Source organism: Neopsephotus bourkii, unplaced genomic scaffold, assembly GCF_033783945.1.
Source record: "Neopsephotus bourkii isolate Nb327-2 ecotype Australia unplaced genomic scaffold, CSIRO-AGI_Nbou_v1 NB_1735, whole genome shotgun sequence".
Lineage (NCBI taxonomy): Eukaryota > Metazoa > Chordata > Aves > Psittaciformes > Psittacidae > Neopsephotus > Neopsephotus bourkii.
Genome location: NW_026902209.1, coordinates 157,982 through 178,488, shown reverse-complemented (window position 1 = coordinate 178,488; position 20,507 = coordinate 157,982). Strand labels below are relative to the sequence as shown.

The 20,507-nt window shown below is 41.1% G+C and overlaps 1 protein-coding gene across 1 annotated transcript; it reads left to right on the top strand.

The window, feature by feature from the left end:
- Positions 1-4,887: 4,887 nt before the first annotated feature.
- LOC133224866 (opsin-VA-like) lies at positions 4,888-14,401 on the top strand. Its single transcript, XM_061376694.1, has 6 exons — positions 4,888-5,520; positions 7,058-7,268; positions 7,860-7,977; positions 11,159-11,398; positions 12,160-12,653; positions 13,787-14,401. Exons 1-5 carry the CDS (start codon positions 5,160-5,162, stop codon positions 12,340-12,342), a joined length of 1,113 nt encoding a protein of 370 aa, XP_061232678.1. The 5' UTR covers positions 4,888-5,159; the 3' UTR covers positions 12,343-12,653; positions 13,787-14,401.
- The last annotated feature ends 6,106 nt before the right edge of the window (positions 14,402-20,507 follow it).

The window sequence follows — 20,507 nt, the reverse complement described above, 5'->3', positions numbered from 1 at the left end:
GCAGTGCTCAAGGCCAGGTTGGACACAGGGGCTTGGAGCAAGCTGCTCCAGTGGAAGGGGTCCCTGCATGTGGCAGGGGGTTGGACCTGGGTGAGCTTTAGTGTCCTTTCCAACACAAACCCTTCTATGATCCTATGTTTCTATGATGATGGTGAGAGTCTACCAGAATATTGACTTTTAGGCTGGGATGAAACTAGTCATGCACAGTATCATAGAATCAAGATGTTGATTTCTTTATCATATTTCCAATGAATGTAAGTATGACAACAAATGCAAAGCTGCAAATAGTATTCTACCTTTAATTTCTTCAAAGATTTGGTCTCAATCTAGTACTAAGAAGTTTATGGAAAATACCATTTGCTGTCTTTAGGGACTGCAAAATAAACAACATGTATTTGATGTAGCTAATAGCAAACTTTTTTAAATGGCAGTTATTAAGGCTACAGATTCTCATGTATATGGTCCTCCTAAAGATTTCTTGCCTGATTAAGTCCCCTTTCCTCTGAATGAGGATTTCATAATAGAAAAATCCTCTTAGATAAGAAATCTCATGTGAAAAATTTTTTTACTTGGAACTGCCAGGTGAAAAACTGGAAAACAATTCACACCGCTCATCTGAGGAAATACAATTTCTGAGGAAAACCAAACCATTAAGGTGTTGTTTTGCTTATTGTGACAGTGTCAGCTCTTTCAGTGACTATTGACTTTATTGCTTATTGTTAAAAGACTGATTTCTTTTACCAGGGTGTTAACGGATTAGTATCATGTGAAAGCAAATGGGTGAAAACTCAAAAATCTGTGGAAAAACTTTTATAGTGGCAGCAAAATAATTTAAGTCAGAATTAGTGAAATTATGAAATTATTGCCATCTACTTAACTGCTGCTACACAGTGCCCAGGCAACCACGTTTAGCTGAGCTTTGCAAAGTATCTTACATCTGCTCAGATGAGGCCTCAAATTGCAAGATATTGTTAGCGTGTCGCAAGTAACTACAGCCTGCTAACAAACCGTCTCCTTTTCTGGTGCTCAGTATCTGAATTAGTTTCTTATTCATAGAGCAGGTTTCCTTTAGCTACCAGCTTTGATACATATTGTTGGTTGCTGGAAGTCTTGTAACTATGCTGGTATCTTTCCTGGTGTAAATGCCTCTTTTGCACACAGCTTTTATCCCCACGCTTGTTCTTTTAATGAGCAAGAAAGCAAAATAATTCCTCCAAGTCACTCAAAAGGGCAAAGACAGAATTTTTCCACTATGATAGTTCAGTGTTTCCTGAGAGCAGACTTCAAACGTGGTAACTGCTGTCTTTCAGTAACTGCAAGAAAACTGCAGCTGAAAACCCAGAAATGGCTGGAGGAAATCAGTTTCAAATGCCAACATGTGGAGTACTCTCTGTATAGGCAAACTGACCACCTGGAATCAGATGTTTCAGTGACATAGCCTGATCCACTAGAAAAGCCCACTCTACTCATGGTTTGGGTTGTGTTTTTTTTTTACATTGGCTCTTTTCTTGAATCTTTAGGCTGGTGTTTAGGCAAAGTATCCACCCACAGAAGCTTCTGAATGGGTTATATGAAGGTACTTTGCAATATCTTTATAATATGGTACTGCAAAGGACTAACAACTTTCTCCTCTGTTCTCAATTCTGATGTGATGCTCTGAATGGTTTTCATTTAGTTAGGCAGCAGCAGGACAATATTTGCCTAAATTTCCAGAAATTTAACAGAAACCCCATTTCCTATACTCAGGTTTTGACAGGTTCTAAAAGGATGTGGGCCTATTTTGAGAATAGGTAAATGAGTTCAATCACTGCAGTCCTTTCATAGGGTTCTCAAGCAAAGTCTGCCATTAGGTTTTGCAGGTGCTTTCCTTGAACCTTTCCAGGCATGAAGAGGCTCAGTAGTTAGATTGAGACCAAATATTCGAAGAAATTAGGGTCAGAATACAATTGGATTTTGTATTTTATTTTTTTTTTCAAAACAGACATTGACTTCTGGGGTGGCCAGGTCAGTCACCAAGATGGGCACTCATGTACGGCGCAGAAGCGAGTTTGGTTCTACAAAAAGTGGGATCCTTCATTTCAGATCCCCACAAAACCCCTGAAGAGCAGAATATGCTGCTTGCTTTAATTAAATGTGATTAAATCAAATCCTTCTTGGGGACAAAGCAAAACTTTCACAGTCACTTCGGGCGTGAAGGCCACTGCTGGCAGCATCTTGGGACTATCACATGCTCAGAGGCTGAGAGAACCAATTCCAGTGCACCACTGGAAATACTACACTGACATTACAGTTCATTTCCCTGTCTGAGTCTTGTGGGACTGGTAAATGCAGGGCTAATTCCCTAAGTGCTACATACAGTTTCAGGCACCAGATTTTTTTTCTCAGTTAGCACTGTTCTTGTCATCCTGATTTTGTCTTACAGGTGGAATTACCATAGACGTATTACGCAAGTGCTGTTAGTTACACGTTCTCTTCACCTCACTGACTGTATGTCCCCTGCTTTACCAGCAGCAGTTTAATCATAGCCTGAGGCTTTTTTGTTGTTTACCAACTTATCTCTTCTTATGAAATGTTAGACAGGAACACCTTTGCCTAGGAGGCAAGTCGTGCTTCCGTTCCGTCCAAGAAAATGAAGACTGAAGTAGAGCAGATTTGTGAGATATGATGAACATGGACTCTTCTGTTTGCATGTGCTCCAAGTTTTTCAGTATATGGAAGCCTAGGAAAAGGATGTGGCACTAATGGAAAACAAGACCTTAATAAAAGCAGCTAAAGATCTTGTGATGTAAGGCTGAAGAACAGCTGCCTCTTTAAATGGAGGCTCCAGACCCAAGATGCTCCTGTTCTGCCTGTGCTCGTAAGGTAATGCTTTGTCTCTCTACATTTATCTGATACTGATTTGAGAAAAAATGTCGTAAAACAAAATTAAAAACAAAACCAAAAGCACCTGGGGAATGATGGTAGTGGGGAAGCTGCAGTGCAAGAGGGGCAGCAACTGTGGAGGGAAGGAGCAAATGCAAACCCCTGGTGCTGGAAGAAGTGCACCTGCTGTTAAGTTGTAATAAGAGGGCATGTCGCAGAGAATCACTTTCAGTGACAAAGTTGACTGCTGAAGAAGAAAAACAAGCAAAACAGCCAAGCAAGACAGCATAGGGGTATTTTCAAAGGATTCTAAACAAAGAGGAAGCACAAGAAAAAGGCATTTAAACTGTAACCAAGGTCATAACTCATACAAACAACTCGAACAGTACTACAGCATAAAAAAACAACAATAAAGACAATAGTTATCCATTGCTTAAAAGAGGTGTCAATGTACAGTCAATAGAGTCGCACCTTAGAGAAGGCCATATACTCCCTTCTCTGTTATATGCTAAATCCAGAGTTCTGGTTTCATTCTGACATCCGCGGGAATTTAAAGCCATGTAGAATTTCAAACGATATGATATTCAAAGTTCATTTTAAATCTGTGGTCAGATCTTCTGCTGTAGTATGTAGCCAGTGGAGCTGACATGGAGTCGTGCCATACAAAGCCTGGCTGGAGGCATTTCAATGTTGTTGTGTATTGATCCTTGTTTTATTCATGGCAGCTGGAATTTTTTTATTTCTCTGTTTAATAAGTATCATTTTGTGAGTACTCTGATCAGATTTGGTCTGATTAAGAAGTGCCTCTCTCCTTTTCAGCTGAGGATATACTAACCATTTAAAAACACCTTTGCTATTTTGGTTATCGTAAGTAGGAGTTTAGGGGTTTTTTTAGTTGAAAATAGTCTGAATTTTTCTGATGCGTATTTCTGCCAGTGTCCATAAACCCTTTTCATTTCATTCCTGTATGCCGAAACTTTCTAACCTGTGTTAACAGAGGGTTTCATGTACAAACCAAAGCAAGTATGAAGTCAAGGGAATGTATGGGCAGGTAATGTTATTCATTTTCACTCACACTCCAGCTCCTGTTTGTTTATGCACATGTTGTATACGGTGTGTGTCCAGAGTGGGAACTCCAAGATGGGAACTGGAGTGCTTTTGTATTTCCGGCTCTGGTTAATACACTGAGGGTCAGATTAACAATTACAGTCCCCAGGAATTACCTCCCAACACAGCTGATTGAGCTCCGTGTTCCTGGGGTATCAAGCTTCATTTGTAGAATTATTACTGGCAGTCATTTAGAATGGGAGTGCTGGAATATCTGCCTCAGTATTGTGCCTCCTTAGGGTGTGAAGGTGACTCAGCTACTCGCCTTTGGAAACAACCACAAGTAACCCTGGCTGCTAATGATTAAAAAGTTGTTAAATGGCATCCAGTCATTTTTATCAGAAATATATGACCAGCTACGAGATTTCCCATTTCATAGTGTACTGATTTTATTTATTTTCATGTATTTAAAAACCCCATTTTCTAAATATTGTTGTGCATATTTGAGTTTTTAGCACTAAAGCTGCAATTATTATGCCTTCAACAGGAATGATATCGGTTCTGTCTCTGGTAGAGGCTGATATTCCACTGACTACCACAGAAAACCTATTTAATTTGGAGCTTCGTTTCGGAGGCCATGAGCTCCCCTGAGCTGTGGGCAGGGGTGTGAGTGCAGTCTCACTGCCTGCTTTACAGCTGCTGCAGTTGCCCAGCATTAATCTTTTCAGGGCTGCCCTCTTTCAAGAAAACAAGCCAAGGGGGAGCCTCCCCCTTGCTGTGCTCCAGCAGCACAGGGCAGGAGGACGATCACCATCCTATTAACAAAAGGAAAGCTTCTTTTTTACAGTGCTAAAGGTCAGGGAGGCTTCCAAGCCAATGCTTCATTGCCCCCCCCCCCCCAGAGAAGGGATGATCTGAGAAGGAGGAAACCTGCAGCTTCTGTAGCTGAGTTTTATTACAAAGGCACGGCTGCAGCAGGAGAGAGGTAGGAGACTGCTGGCAGAAAGGGGAAGAAGTTGTTCTAAGGGATTTTCCTGCTCATCACTGTTCATTGCACAGCACTAAACTTTCCTCTGACCACAACGTTGTCTTCTGGACTATTCTGGACTATTCCTGGAAAGTGGAGGCATGGAGAGTTTGTTCACACTTCTGTTGGAGACCGTAAATTTCTCCTTTTAATTTTCAGTGTTATTTACAGGTTAGAAACTCCAGTATTAGAGAGTATTATTTTTGCTAATGAGAGAGAGAAAATGGATGCATCCAGGGCACCTGAAAATGAGTCACTTTTGTCCAGTTCCTCTGGTCTTGCCAGATGGGATCCCTTCCATCGTCCCTTGGATTCCATCCAGCCCTGGCACTTCAGGCTTCTGGCAGCAGTAATGTTGGTGGTGACCTCCCTGTCGCTTGCTGAGAACCTGGCTGTGATCCTGGTAACTTTTAAGTTCAAGCAACTGAGACAACCTGTCAATTATGTTATAGTCAATTTGTCTGTGGCTGATTTCCTGGTCTCACTGACTGGTGGCATCATCAGCTTTTTAACAAACCTAGAAGGTTATTTTTATATGGGTTACTGGGCTTGTGTCCTGGAAGGATTTGCTGTCACATTTTTTGGTAAGCTTGATTTTGTTTGTAGTTGTATGTTCTTCTCCTTCACCTTCCGTCAGTGTATGCCAGTAGCTATCCTGCAGCTTCCCAAGTGACTGACTTTACATGCTTTTCACTCGCTGGTTCTTTCCCCAGTTAAATGTGTTCTGTATTGGATCTCATGTGTGAGTTAATAATATATATTATGATCTCTGTCATATACCAGTGGCTTGTTGCATGTACACTGATCACCGAATATGTTTAATATAATGAAAAGTGTGCTAATACACTAATGGCTCTGGGGGGAGGAGGAGGTTGAGTAAAACAACATCGGGGAAAAATTCTGGACGTGTAATTGTTTTCAAGGTTTGTATTTAGGTGTGTGTAGGTGTGAATAAATAACAGAGAGAGAAGAAGAGTGAGTAGCTGCTTTTAAACGGTGGAAAATATTATGGAAACATCTTTCACTAGCTACCTGCAGGGTTATAGCAATGATACAGCTAAAACAGTCACTCCACACACCCACTTGTTTTGTTTCTTTACTTCATTTTACTAACTACGCAAAGTATTAGAAGTACTCTAACAGGGAATATCCTAACCACATAGGTCCCTGTGTAAATACATCTCTGCAGAAGAAATGGATAATTAGTTTTAAATGGGTTCTCTACTTAAGAGAGACATTCCTGCCTCCCCGTTCCTGTTTTTAAAGCTGCTTAGTAGAGACAGCCTTCTGACTGTTGGCACTGCTCTGAATCAAACGCATTCCTGATCTGCAGCCTGAAAAAAGGAGCCCCAGGTTGCTCTTAGCCTGGTTAAGTTACACAGAGAGGAAATGTTGGCATGGGACAGCGCTGCTAAATCAGTCTGGGGCATGTAAGCTGTGTCTCATGAATAAAGATCAGGATATTTCAAGGTTTTGGTGGCCAACCAGGTGATATGTGCCTGATAAACTGGTAATTTGTTGTTGTGGGCAGCTGTCTGTAGATCAGAGTTTTATGACAGTCTGAAATGCGACATTTCTTGCAATGATAGTGTTTTGAAGATATATCTTAATTTGTTTGTTTGGAAGCTACACATCATTTGCAGCTTTTCAGAGTAGAACTGAATGGAAAAGAAGAAGTCATTGTCAGTTAAGTGGCCCAATTAGCTGCTTGGTGTTGCAAGTCATTGTACTGTAGACTGACAAACTAGACAAATATGAAAATCTTGCGCTCTTAATAAATATTAGAATAATGAACATAAATAGCACAATCTTTCATAAACTTGTGTTAATGAAAGAGGTGATGGAGAGGTGCCTGATAGGTGATCAAACACTGGGGCAGGCTGACCCAGGGTGGTTGTGGAGTCTCCATCCATGGAGATATTCAAAACCCATTTGGAGTTGGTCCCGGACAGCCTGCACTATGGCCTGTGCTTGAAGGGGGTTTGTGTGTGTGGTGGGGGGTGTGTTGAACTAGGTGACCTTCAGAGGTGCCTTTCATCCTAACCAGCTCTGGGATGCGGGATCGTGCTTGCTTTTCAGTGAATCTTCTCAATTTTTGACACTGTCTGTGTTTTCCTACAGGCATTGTTGCTCTCTGGTCTCTTGCTCTGTTGGCTTTTGAGCGGTACGTTGTGATCTGCCGCCCACTGGGAAATATGCACCTGAGTGGGAAGCATGCAGCCCTGGGTATTGCCTTTGTGTGGACCTTTTCCTTCATTTGGACCATTCCACCAACAATGGGTTGGAGCAGTTACACCACCAGTAAGATTGGAACTACTTGTGAGCCTAATTGGTAAGGCCACTCTTAAATGATATGGTAAAGAAATGAAACTTGCAGCTCAGGACATCTCAGGGACAGGAATTTAAAGGAAAGGTTTAAGGATGATGTACATCTGATGTACATCTCTGTAAAAATGGATGTAAAAGAAGTTGCAGCAAAACTGAGCAAAATTTGCCAAGAACAGAATTAAAAAAAAAAAAAAAATCTAAAGGAAATCTAAAGGAGGAGCTTCCATCTCTGATGACAAGAACTGTCCTGCACCTTGTGCTTTTGTCAGGATTCATAGAGGGCAAAGAGACAGGTTTTTCAGAAGACTGGGCAAAGCCTTGAGCAACCTGTTCTGACCCCATAGCTGACTCCACTTTGAGCAGGAGGTTGGGCTACATGTCCCATCGTCCCGAACTGTCCTACAGTTCTAGGATGCTGTGGCCATAGGATCGTGTCCTAGCCCATGGCCAGGGAGGTGGCACAGGGCTCCATCTGGTGATATGATTAGAGCTGTAATGAACAAAGCAGTTGACAAAAATACTAGTGACAGCCTTGAACAGCAAAGTTAGACAGAGGTTAGTAATACATACACAATGTATTTTGTGTTTTATACAGGTACTCAGGAGCTTATACTGACCGTACATACATTATTGCATTCTTCACCACCTGTTTTATAGTGCCTTTATCTGTGATTTTGGTATCCTATGGAAAACTGATGCAGAAGCTAAGAAAGGTAAGAAGAAGCATTTATAAGTAAAATCTCACATGTATGCATACAAACTTTTTGGATTTATGTGTTCAATTTTCTATGAAGATCAGACAAAAGCAGATCAAATTTCCAGGCAGCAAATGCACTCAGTTATCATCGCTTGTAATTTAATTAAGCACAGAAACTCATCTTATGGTTAGACTTTTCAAAGTGTGCAGTTTGCAGTCACTCATCAATGCATCTCATTAGCCAAATCTCATACCAATGAAAGAATGTCTGTTTCACAACAAAAGAAACTGAATGACCCAGTGTTGGTCTGATTGCAGTTGTTCTTCAATTGAGTGACGTTTCTTAAGAATCAAACCAGGTAATTCAAAATTTAGCTTAAAATGACTGTAAATGTTAAGGGTGCTGACTAATACTCTATAACGCTTGCATGCAGAGTAAGTTGCAGTATATATAATCTAATGCTGTGTAGTAAATAAAATATTAGATTGTCCAGGAACATTTAAAAGACTTGGGAAATGCTTTTGAATTTTATTTAATGATTAATGTTGACTTGATCTAAAAAAGTATCTGCAACAAGTGAAAAAGACAATAAAATAGGAAAATTCATGTTTGGGACAGGATTTTGGGGCCATATTTTTATTTCTGTTTACTGCTATTAGCTGTCTTGTCTTTTTCCTTTAGTAATAACTTCAGTAAATTTCTTCAGTTTACTGACGTTTTGAAAATATTTGGGATAACCAAATGCTAGTATTTGTTCTTAGCCTCATTTTCTATAAGTAAAACAAAACAGAAGGCAAATGCAGAAAATATCTTATTTTTTCATTAGAAAATACATGCATTAGGAAAATGCATACTGCAGGTGACAACAGCATTCCTCTAAATGGATTTTTTCATAACTTCCCCAGTATGCATTTGGGGGAGAGAAGGTTAAGTGGCTGAGGGGAGGTTGATTTCAGTGTCAAACACAGGAAACATCCCAGATTGAATGTGAACTATAGCACAGGCGTGTTGCTGCTCACAGTGCTCATGGTGAGGCAGCAAAGGGTCTGTGGCGTGAGGGTGGGTGACATGAATGACAAGACATTGAGATACTTGAAGAAAATCACTGTTGATAACTCACACTTTCCTGAGATAACTTGCAAAACTACGATCCTGTTATTCTGAACATCCAGAACATTTATCAGTACTTTATTTTTCCCTGTCCAAACCTGCCCACAGAGGAAATGGAATGGAGAGAGCACAGGCCAAAGTGGCCCTGGTGATCAGACATGAAAGAGAGGGATGTTAACCCAACAGAGACAGTATGCAGCCAAGCATTCAGCACTACGATGGGTCTGCCAGAGCAGTGGCTGTTGTGCTACTAGGATGCTTCAGGAGTGTCCTGGGTTTAGCAGCAGCTGTCTGGCTGTGGGTTAAACCACGACAAGGAGGCACACAGAAAGGGTCATTTCCTTCCTCCAGTGGCTTCCAGCTACTTAAGTGGCTGGAAGTTAAACCAAAAACAGGTGAGATGAGATAAAAAGGAGGCAGAGAAGGAAAATGTCACTGCCAGTCACAGCAGAAGCCAGTGAGGTCCATCATGCCATTTGGGTCAGGCCTGGGTATCTTCTGAAAGACTGATCTGTGCCATGTAGTGGGTCCCAGCATTGGCCTGGAGTGACTGTTGTGTGATCTCACTAGGTTCACTTTCTCGCTCCTTCTTCTGTTATCCAGAAAGAATAGCAGTAATGTTAAAGGAAAGAATAAATCACACTTTTCAGGAGGTTGTGTGTTGCCCATTGCCTTTTGCAGCTTAGAGACCTGGCAGACCACAGAGCTTGGAGACGCTGGAGCAGCCTCAGGGCACCACATCACAAATGATTTAGCCACAGCCTGTGCCAGCCCTTGCCTTTGGCTTTTGTTGGCTTTTGCGAGCTTTTGCAGAGTGATGTAACTGTCTGAGCCAGCCTCTGTTACTTACAATAGCTTAAACCAAACTGGTGTAGAAAAACCAATTGCCTGGAATATAGTCTTTAAACATATAATAAGTTGTCATAAGCTTATATCTCACAACTCACAAGCTTATATCTCACAACTAAGCTAATTTTTACAAATCTGACTGCAGTGAACAGAGAGACCCATGCACTAGAACTGGTGTCCTGATGTTTCCAGCCAACCCACTTCCTTGATTTTGATGGCCATTTCCCATGGTTGCCACAGTGCAATGTCGTGTGTGACATTGGTTTGTCTTAGAGAAGTCTGCTAGTCCCTCAGTCCCTGTGAGCCCAGCTTTACAATGCCAATAGTAGCTTTCACTACAACTGAAAAACTAATGAAATAAAGAAACCTTAGGAAAAGGTCTAGTTAGCAGTTTATAATGGAGATAAATTATTATGGCACTATTCCTTTGTTTGTAAGATGGCTCCCTATTGGTTTCATGATTTCAGATTTAGAAAGGAAGGAATCTACTGCCACCCACAAAAAGCCGTAGCTGAGAAAAAGGCCAGACTGATGTGAGTCAGGTGTGAAACAGCCAGGAGATTATGTAGCCATTGTAGCTCCATTGAAGCTAGTGATCTATGGCAAGTTGTATCACCAAAAAATGTAGCCCTAACTGTTTCGTGTTTTTAGAGGTAAGTTATTGTTATCAGATGATACCAGTTGCTCCTTCTGTCAGGGTCATTGTTTCTGAACAGAGGCCAAATCTTGTCTCTGACCTGACTTAAAAATCATTAGGATTACTTTTCTCACAAATGGAATTTAAAGGTGTTTCTGTACTGCCTTGGGGTGGGCTGAAGCAGCACCCATAAAGCTATCTGAGCTAGATTAACTTTTGTGGGGCTGGACAGCAAACCTGTGCCACCGCTTCACTGCTTGTGACTTAGCTGAAGTCTTGGGAGTGTCTCTTCAGGCTGCAATTGTGCCGGACTGCAATCTGATTGCTACACAGAGGTTGCCTTGGTAATTGCTTTTTGCTCTCACTTTGACAATAAAAATATAAAGACACCTAAGCAAAGGAAATAACAATGTAGAGTAATTCATGTCCTCTGCAGTAACACTTGACAGACACCCTGTGGTCCAGTAACAGCATCCTTATGTGCTGCCATACTCAAAGAGAGTAGGTCTTTCCTTCTAGCATGGCAGATTGTTAACCTGTTCACTAACTGCACTGGTTAGAGGCCTTGTTTTCTAGAATCTTCTGTTCTTTTCTTTAAAGGTGTCAGATACACAAAGCAGGCTGGGAACTACCAGGAAACCCGAAAGACAAGTGACTAGAATGGTTGTGGTTATGATCATTGCCTTTCTAATCTGCTGGATGCCATACGCCGCTTTTTCTGTCCTAGTCACTGCATATCCCTCCATTGAGCTGGATCCTTGTCTGGCAGCAATTCCAGCTTTTTTTTCCAAAACAGCTACTGTTTATAATCCAGTTATTTATGTCTTTATGAACAAACAGGTACTGTATACTCTCAAAATGTCTTTAACACTTATATTTTGTTATTTTGTCTTGCTTTAGAATGAATTATTTCTATGTACCTACTAGGTAACTGTGTTAGCTTTTACGATATGCTAGCATTGCAATATCCAGCATTTAGAACCAAAGAAATCACTGTAACAGGCATGATAATAAACTTGAATAGATTTATGCTATGTATCTACTAAGAGTGGTGGCACCAAGCAGAATATAAGCATGTAACTGAAAAGAAAAATAGTAAAGTGACTGTTGAATAAGAAATGATGAATATGCTTATTTTCTCAATGCTGCAGAGAAAGCTATTGCTTATCTTGCATGCTATGGACAGTACCCTCATCTCCCAGTGTGTGGCAGATGTCTGCTGGTTTTCCCTTGTTCATGGATATGAACAGCATGGAAAGAAACTGTCTTTGAATAGCTGGGTATTAGCACATGAAAGCAGCTCGTGAGACTGGAGAAATGACCCGTTTTGTCCATTAGATGTGGTTAGGAACAAGCAGAAGAGGACAATTTGTTTTTGGAATAAGATTTTCCAGTAGTCTGGGAATTTTTAGCGCATCATTGTTTCTCAGTTTTAGAGCTTTTCATGGTGATGCCAGCAGATATATTTTATAGGGCTACTTCCTTATGCTCTCAACTGACTCCAAAGAGAATTTCCAGGAGTTTTAGCTAAGACACAGACTGCTTTATGGAGATATTGTAAGATTCCACGTGTTTTGATTGATCTTTTATTCACTTTCTAGTTCAGGAAGTGTCTGATTCAAATGTTCAGCTGCAGTGCCATAGAAATTGCAGAGTCCAACATGAACCCGACTTCAGAGAGAGCGATGCTAACCCAAGACAAAAGAGGCAGTGAGATGTCCACCATGGCAGTACGTAGCACCGTTTCAAAGAGGAAAAATGGAGATGAACACAACAATTGCTGATCTTCTGTTTAATTTGCAGCTTCATAAAACAAAATCTGTCCCATGTAGGGTGGGAGATAAGATCATTAATGCAGTGCCAAAGCATATTTCCTTATTACCGTCACTTAACGCAAAAAATGTTGTCAGTAGGGACACTAAGCTCCTGTGAATACCAGCTTTTGAGATTCCAGGCTCCTGAATGATACAAGATTTTCTTGGCTCTGCAGTTGCAGCCAAACACCCAGCCATAAGGTGAGTCTCTTCCTCCACTGTGTTGTTCTTCCCAATCCACAGCCTGCTTGCTCCTGAAAATAACACTGGGGAAGTCCAGTGTTGCTGTGCTGGCATGTCATGGCTTGACTTCGCGAACGAAGATTTGGGAAGGGCATTTACCCACGCTTACTACAAGCGCGCTGATGACTAAGAAGGCCAATGTGGGATAGGCAAATCCGGCTACAAAAAGCACAGCAGAAGGTCTCCTTGGGTGGAACAGGTGGGACACGATTCTTCCTGCGTAGTCTTTTCTCCTCGAGACTAGTTCTTCGTGAGCTCTCAAAGGAGTCAGCGGCATTATGTATGGTGTGCCTCCAAGTCTCCCGATTGGAGGCCAAGGTGGACCACTGATGGTAGTCAATATGGCCAAGGCTAAGGTATTGTTTCAGGGAGTCCTTGTATCTCTTCTTTGGGGCACCTCTCTTGCGGCTACCGGTGGCAAGTTCACCGTAAAACACGATCTTGGGGAGGCGGTGATCCTTCATCCTAGAGACGTGCCCTGCCCAGCGCAGTTGCAGTTTCAGCAATGTGGCCTCGATGCTGATGACCCCTGCCTGTTCGAGGACAGTGACATTAGACACATAGTCAGTCCAATGGATGTTTAGAATTGTACGGAGGCAGCGCTGATGAAAGCGTTCCAGGAGTCGCAGGTGATGACGATAGATGACCCATGATTCAGACCCATATAAAAGAGTAGACAATACAATGGCTCTGTAGACACTGATCTTTGTACTTTTCTTCAGGTGTTTATTACATCAGACTCTTTTATGGAGTTTTCCAAAGGCACTATATGCCTTTGCTATTCTGTTGTCTATCTCTCTGTCGATCGTGGCATCCGAGGAAATGATGCTTCCCAGATAGCTGAACTGCTGAACTGTCTTAAGCTCTGACTCGCCGATGGTAATATGGGGATGGTGATAATCTTCTTGGGGTGCAGGCTGGTAGAGGACTACTGTCTTATTCAAGCTGACTTCCAGCCCAAAAACCTCAGCCGCCTCCGCAAAGCAAGATGTTAAACGCTGCAGAGCTGCTTCTGTGTGGGCAACAAGGGCGGCATCATCAGCAAAGAGCAGTTCACGGACAAGATGGTTTAGGGTCTTAGTGTGGGCCTTCAGTCGCCTTAGACAGAATAGGCTACCATCGGTACGATATCGAATATAAATGCCGTCTTGTTCGTCGAGGTCTGCTGTAGCCCGCTGTGCTGGCATGTAGCACAGTAAGGATAGGAGAGTTTTACGCTGATGATAGCTCCTTGGTCAGCTGGACAAAACCATGAACTGACACAGGGCTTCAGTAAGCTAACAGACATATAAATAATATCTAGCACTTAGGTGACTCATTTCAGGCAATGAGGTTCTGAGAGGAATGGGTCTAAGTGCTTTTCTGGTTGGTTTGGGAACTTTTACTAAAACAAACAGCAAACCAACCAGAAAAAGCCCAAAGCTCTGCACTTGTGTCTGTTCTTGGTGAAAATCTTAATGGACCACTGAGATCTCCACCAGCTTGGACAAGCCATCCACACTCCCAAGCGCTATTTTAATAATAAGAGCCCTATCAAGAGCTGTTCGTATCCTCTCTCTGCATTCTCTCTTTGTCAAGAAAATATTCTGTGCTTGTGGCAACTTTTGAAGTAAATAAATTTGGACTAGATGATTGTTTTAGGTGCCTTCCAACTGAACTATTCTGTTAACTGAACTTTAGAACAGGAGTTAGCAGCATATAGGAAAGTGTAACTGTGCAGGAATGCTGGAGGAAGGGCCAGTAGCACAGCTTAGAGTTGTGAAGCTGAGCTTTGTGGGACAGAATTTTTCCCCACTTAGAATTTTCAGAAATCAGTGGTTAGAGAATACAAACGCTATGTACAAATTATGCTGGAGCATGCTGATGTATTTCCATTTGCACATTTTGACTTTTCTCTCTTCTGATCTAGGACATGCCTCTCCAGAAAGCACAAGAAACATCCTAGCCTAGCAGGCAAGCTGCAGCAGCCAATAGCACCACGCTGCTGGGCTCCTTTGAGGGGCAGTTGTGTCTCTGTCTCTGCCGTCCTTACTGTTTCTGCCTAAGTCACATCCTCCCTACTTTTAACTGAGCTACTGATCCTGGCATAAATCATTAACTTTTTATTATACCTTTGATATCAGAAGCAAGGAGTGCAACAACACATTTTCTGTAAATAGTGAAAAAGAACAGAACTTGCCAGCTTTCCATGACTGTACTCCATCTTGGATATTTAATTCACACAATGACATGCAGCAATATACTTAGCTTTAGCAGAATATTATGCACATGCAAAACCAAGCTAGCACATGAGTGTAATAAAGACAGACTTCTGTTTTAAATAGCCCTTGGCGAACAGCATACGGAATGTTTCTAAGACCTGGCATACCAGATTTTGAATCCTATATAAGATCTATGCCTTATTTAATGCATTTTAGAAGAAACTGCAATGGCAGGCTATATTTAAATGTTTTAGTATAGAAATCCATTATTTCTAGATAGGGCATTAATACAGTGTGACATTGAAACAAATGTTGCTCCACAGTGTCATAGAGAAGCTACACTAGCTGCATACAGTACAGGCCTTAGCAATAAAAATGTGATATGGAATGAATCATTCAGTGTTCAGCTTTATTTCAGAAAACTACAGTTTCTTTATAGAGAATAAAGACATTATGTTTCTACCAGATTTTTCCCTCTCTTTTTATTATGCTAAGTTACAACTTGAGAAACTGCAATGCCCTGAAAAGGAATGGCAGGCTACCTGAGAGATCTGGGGTCACACCTAGTGCCAGAGCAGCTCCTGGCTGAGCTGGAACTATTCCTGCAGCAAATGAGGATGTTGGTGGATGAGGGAAAGGTAACACAGACAGAAAAGCATATCCTGAAATGCTGGCATCTTGCAAAGGCCAAGTCCTTTGTGGATCTTGTGCTCAAGAGGAGACAAAAGGTGCAGCTTCCACAGAGGGGTGGAGGGACAGACATGGGCAGTGGGGACTGCTTGGCTGCCCATTCCTCTTGTGTCCCCTTGCAACATTCACACCAGTGGACCTACAGAATAATTCAGCCTCATATATCTGCACAGCCTTGGCTTTCCAGTCCATTTTGCTTTAGCAATCTAACCACTGAGCCAGCAATGACAGCAATATGTGGGAGAAAACACAAGCTCTTCACTCCTCCTCCCTGTCATCAGTCTTCTTGTGGCGATGTGTTTGGCTTGGGGGTCCCCCATCTGCCACCCCCACTTCTGAAGGCAATGCGGAGCTTGTGAGCAGGAGGGAGGGTAGCCTGCTTTAAGGAGCACTGTACCTGACATTCAGGTTATAACAGGTAGGTCTGGATACCTGCTTTAGGCAACTGCTGAATATTTTTTTAATCAAATATTCAATTTCATCATCAATTATTCAGTAAGAACTTTCTTTTAAAAGATCCTTTAGAAATGCATCATAAAATGTGATCTCTGTAAAGCTTTCTCTTAACACTCCAAGTGGTCTATTTCTTTGGTCCTGTTTTTCTTCCCCTTCACCCAACTGCCCATTGTTCTCATAACATTGTTCTCATTTAAGACAAGAGGAAACAGCCTCAAGCTGGCCAGGGGAGGTTTAGACTGGAGATGAGGAACAATTCCTTTCCAGAAAGGGTGGTCAGGCATTGGAATAGGCTGCCCAGGGCAGTGCTAGAGTCACTGTCCCTGCAAGTGTTTCCAAACTGTATAGATTGAGGCCCTCATTGAGGCCCCATTGCCACTGGCCTTGGCAGTGCTGGGAACAGTTGGACTGGATGAGCTTTTAAATATTTCGTATAAATGTATATAGATAAATGAATCCTCTTTCAAATATTTCATAAATATTGTGAGGCAGGAAGGGTAAGGTATTAAATTATTATTTGTATGCATATTTTTGTGCTTATTAGTGTGTTAAAACAGTGAGGTATATTTTAAAGAAAAAAATCCTGCACTTAAGACTTAGATTTTCTCTTTCAAGGATATGTTGACCTAGGTTAATCACATGTTAATGGTATTGGATATATTAAATCATGAAGAATTGGCAGAAGTGTTAGTATTTAATTAAAAGCAACAGAATTATTTTATGTCCTAAGAAGGTGAGGATAGGTATAGATTTGTAGTACAAAATAAAGCATCAAAACTTAAGTAATGGCAAAGAGAAATAAATGCAAAACCCTTAGAATATAGCAAGTTAAAATGACAATTGCCATCTGATACCTGGCTCTCTCATCCCCAGTGCAAGTCACCCTTGGTGAAGTGGCACTGGTGAGCCTTTTAGAATATTTCACTTACTTAGGAAAACCTGGTTTTCACCTATAAATTGAGGACATCAGCTTGTAAAGATAGCCAAAGACAGTGTCTCCAACTAGTAAGAATGGAAGCACACCCAGTTAATACACTAAGAGCCAGCGTGAGGTTAGGTGTAGGTCACATTGCCGTTGCACATGGTGGGGTGGATTGTCTGACATCAGGCTTTGAATTACTGCACTCAAAACATTATAAGGAAGGGTACTCATAGAGGACCTAAGGCAGTGCTCACATTTCAGCCACAGAGCAGACAAATAACCTTGGTTTTTTTATAAGGGAAAACTACAGCACAACAGAACAACATAGGAATCCTTAGACTGAAAGAATGTATAGGAATACACTGAAAAATCAGGACATTAACCCCTGCTTCCTTTTGCCTAATTGTAAGCAATTGCTAGAAAGAGAAGGCAAGATTTTCTCCTAAAGCCCAGTACCAGAATCCACACTGCCCATCCATCTGCAGCACTCCTGCCACAGCTGCCCGAACACCTTCATAGTCAGAAGTTCTAACAGACTTCTTTTTGTTTGTGCAAACCCAACTGTCATGTACATTTTTTTCTCAGGGGAAACAATTTTGAGATACCTTTCAGGGACTGACATTTAGAAAAAGATTTCTTTAACTTCGCTTAGAAACTGAAGCATTTTCTGTACTTTTCTGGTTATTAAAGTTGGAAGACAGTAAGAAAACATGGAAAAAAGAAACCCCATATTTTCCTATCCAGTCTTCAAATTATTGCTGTTTCCTGGATGGTGGTAAAGCACTGGCAGTATTCTTTTCACAGAGAAATCTTAATCCTCAGTTTTCAAAATTAAAGGTAATTTTAACCACTTTCTTACTGTTTGCACTCAACTGTTCTGCTGTTAATCAGTTCACCTGACCAGGATATAAGTGACACATAAGCTTTGTCAGCTAAACCTGTGTTCGTAGTGTGAAGCTCTATCTTATGCAGAAACAGTTCACATGTAGTTCCACATGTAGCTCATAGCCTAACTACTACTGTTAAGATTTGAATTGTACTCTTTTCACATGAGCCTGTTTAGCATACTTTAATAGATTATATTTATGGTTGTCTTATATCATTTTGCCACTCTTAGACAAACATTCTGACATGCAGCATGCACAGACATAAACATGTAGGCTGCAACAGAGCGATATGAAAATTAGTGGGTTTGGACAAATAGAAAATTAGTATTAGAGCCTAATTAGTCTTTATTTCATTTGAAGAAGGAATTAGTCTTAATAGGACCACAGAGCCATCACAAATGTTTTCTTTCCATCAAGTAAAAAAGTGAACAAACAATCAATCATTCTCGTAAAACACAGGGTGTCTGCAGTATTTCTCACTGTCCACAGCACTGTTCTTTTTCAGGCCCTCACAGGGGCCTGGAAGTATTTTCTGGAAGAGGCCAGATTTTTTTTCATTTCTAAATGGGTACTCCCATCACTGTGGGTAAAGCCATTTTCCTCTTCCCTGCTGGACATACACAACAAATGTTTATTTGAAAATGTTTACCAGTTCTCCAGCATTAACATTCCCTGTCTCTAATGAGATGCCCTAGTGAGATGCCGTCTCTCTGTCTTTGATACAAATAAGGAATAATAAATCTGTGGGCGTTCTCATGTTAAAAAACCTTCAGTAGTGCTTTTCAAGAGAATACCTTTTTTTCTGCCTGTCAGTCACAGAATAGTGTTTGAAATGTGTGAACTCTTTGATGCATTGGTGTGGTCGAACCAAACAATATCGGCCCTAACACAAAGTATTACAGAGGCCCCAGAAGTTGATTGTTAAGTCTTTCAATGTAATGCAACAACAAGAAACTTAGAATTAAAGGTGAAAAAAAGGGGGCAGGTTCTGCTTTGGAATTTTGGGTTTGTTTTTTTTGAGTTGCACACAGTGACTGAAAAGACACCTCTTGCATTATGTGGTAGGAGCACAGCATGAACATCTTACCCTACACAAAAATTAAGTAAGTTATGCAATGGATGGTGTTAAATACCTTAAGATTTCATGACTTAAAGGTGCGAATGCTGCCAAAGTCAATCTGCTCACACTTGGTTGTGAACTAATAAACAGCCTCTTGTGTCCTTGAATGTTTGTTTTGCCACAAAAAGCATGCCAAGAAATCACACCCCTTCTCTCTGTTTTATAGCATTATTTACAGTTTCCAAAATCACCAGTGTAACACTACTCCATTCTTCTGCTTGCAATCATTTATTACGTTTTAAAGATGTAACCCAGATAAAGTAACTGACCTTCCTATAAATCGTCCATGACATTGGGGGATAATTACTTTTTTGCTTAAAAGTATCAGCAATAATCCACCCATTTACTTGTTTACAATGGAAATAGCTTTTTTTAAAAAATATAAATTGTGGTTGCCTTGAGAGCTACTGTTGTGTTAGGAGGTGATGCTGGTTCCTTTGGGGTAATGGTAAGAAAGGCACTGACACTCTAGGCAAGCTAAATGGTTTATTGAGTAGAAAATGGAAATTATGGAAAATTTAATTGCAATTTGAGGACCCTTCTGATGTTGGGAACCCCAGTGAGAGCTCCTACAAACAGCACATACAGATAAGATTGATAAGTGTGGTGCATACAAAATGTCACAAAATGTGCTTAGCTTCTATAGCAGGTCACTCATGATAACATATGGGTTCTCTACAGCCAAAGCCTGTGGTTAAACTCTGCCTAGATTCTAGCTGAAATTACTATCTCCTAGCTACTATGTCTTCTGCAGTGGTCCACCACAGCTGCTCTGCATTTCTAGTTGTACCAGCATTTTCTTTTTGGGGAAAAATTAAATCAAATCTCTTCTTGGGGCTGTATACTTCTGAGCCACAAACCTGAGGTCATGGCTGAGCTCTGTCATGGGGAAGGGAAAGAAAGCTTTCAAAATCAATTATTTCAGTAAGAGATAAAATGCTGAGGTTTAAGAACAGATCATCCAGGCTATTTTCCATAGCCTCACATCTAGAGGAAGAGTACATTTTAAAATGTCATAAGATCAACTAATCTCACCCACCCGCTGGCAAGGAAGAAGGTGAGGGCTTAGTCACTGAATGGTGTCTTACTCCAGAATGATTCTTACTCTAGAAACAGACAATGCCATTTCTCCAGGGATTCACTACTGCTTTGTGAAGATACAAATATCCTAATATGCAGATTTTGTTCCTTCTAAACTGAGTTTCTGTTGCCAAGGGCTCTGAAAGCAAAAAGGCAGCTTAGCAATCAAATCAAGTTTGATAAACACATTTCTCTGCATTCCTGGCTTTAGCTGCAATACTAATTCCTGCTTACCTTTGTTTCCTGCTTTTTCTTTCAGTCACCACTTCTTCAGGCTCAGACCAAAACCCCAAAGCAAAACAATTCTCCTGTTCTCCTTCAGCTTGCTCTTACCTGTAGATCTGCAACCCCACTCAGAGGACACCTTTTCTCACAAGAAATCCGCTTACAAAATGGAGACGATTTTAATGGGATCCTGCAGCGAGATGAGGCAACTTGTCTAAGCCTAAGCAGATCCAGCATTCACATATGCTTGAAGTATCCATGATGTTCCTCTACCAATATTTCAATCACTTGTATTGAGGATGAGAATGCCA

Coding starts and splice junctions, on each gene's coding strand:
- LOC133224866 (XM_061376694.1), top strand. CDS start 5,160: ATGGATGCATCCAGGGCACCTGAAAATGAGTCACTTTTGTCCAGTTCC. Junction 7,269..7,859: donor ACTACTTGTGAGCCTAATTG/GTAAGGCCACTC, acceptor TGTTTTATACAG/GTACTCAGGAGCTTATACTG. Junction 7,978..11,158: donor TGATGCAGAAGCTAAGAAAG/GTAAGAAGAAGC, acceptor TTTTCTTTAAAG/GTGTCAGATACACAAAGCAG.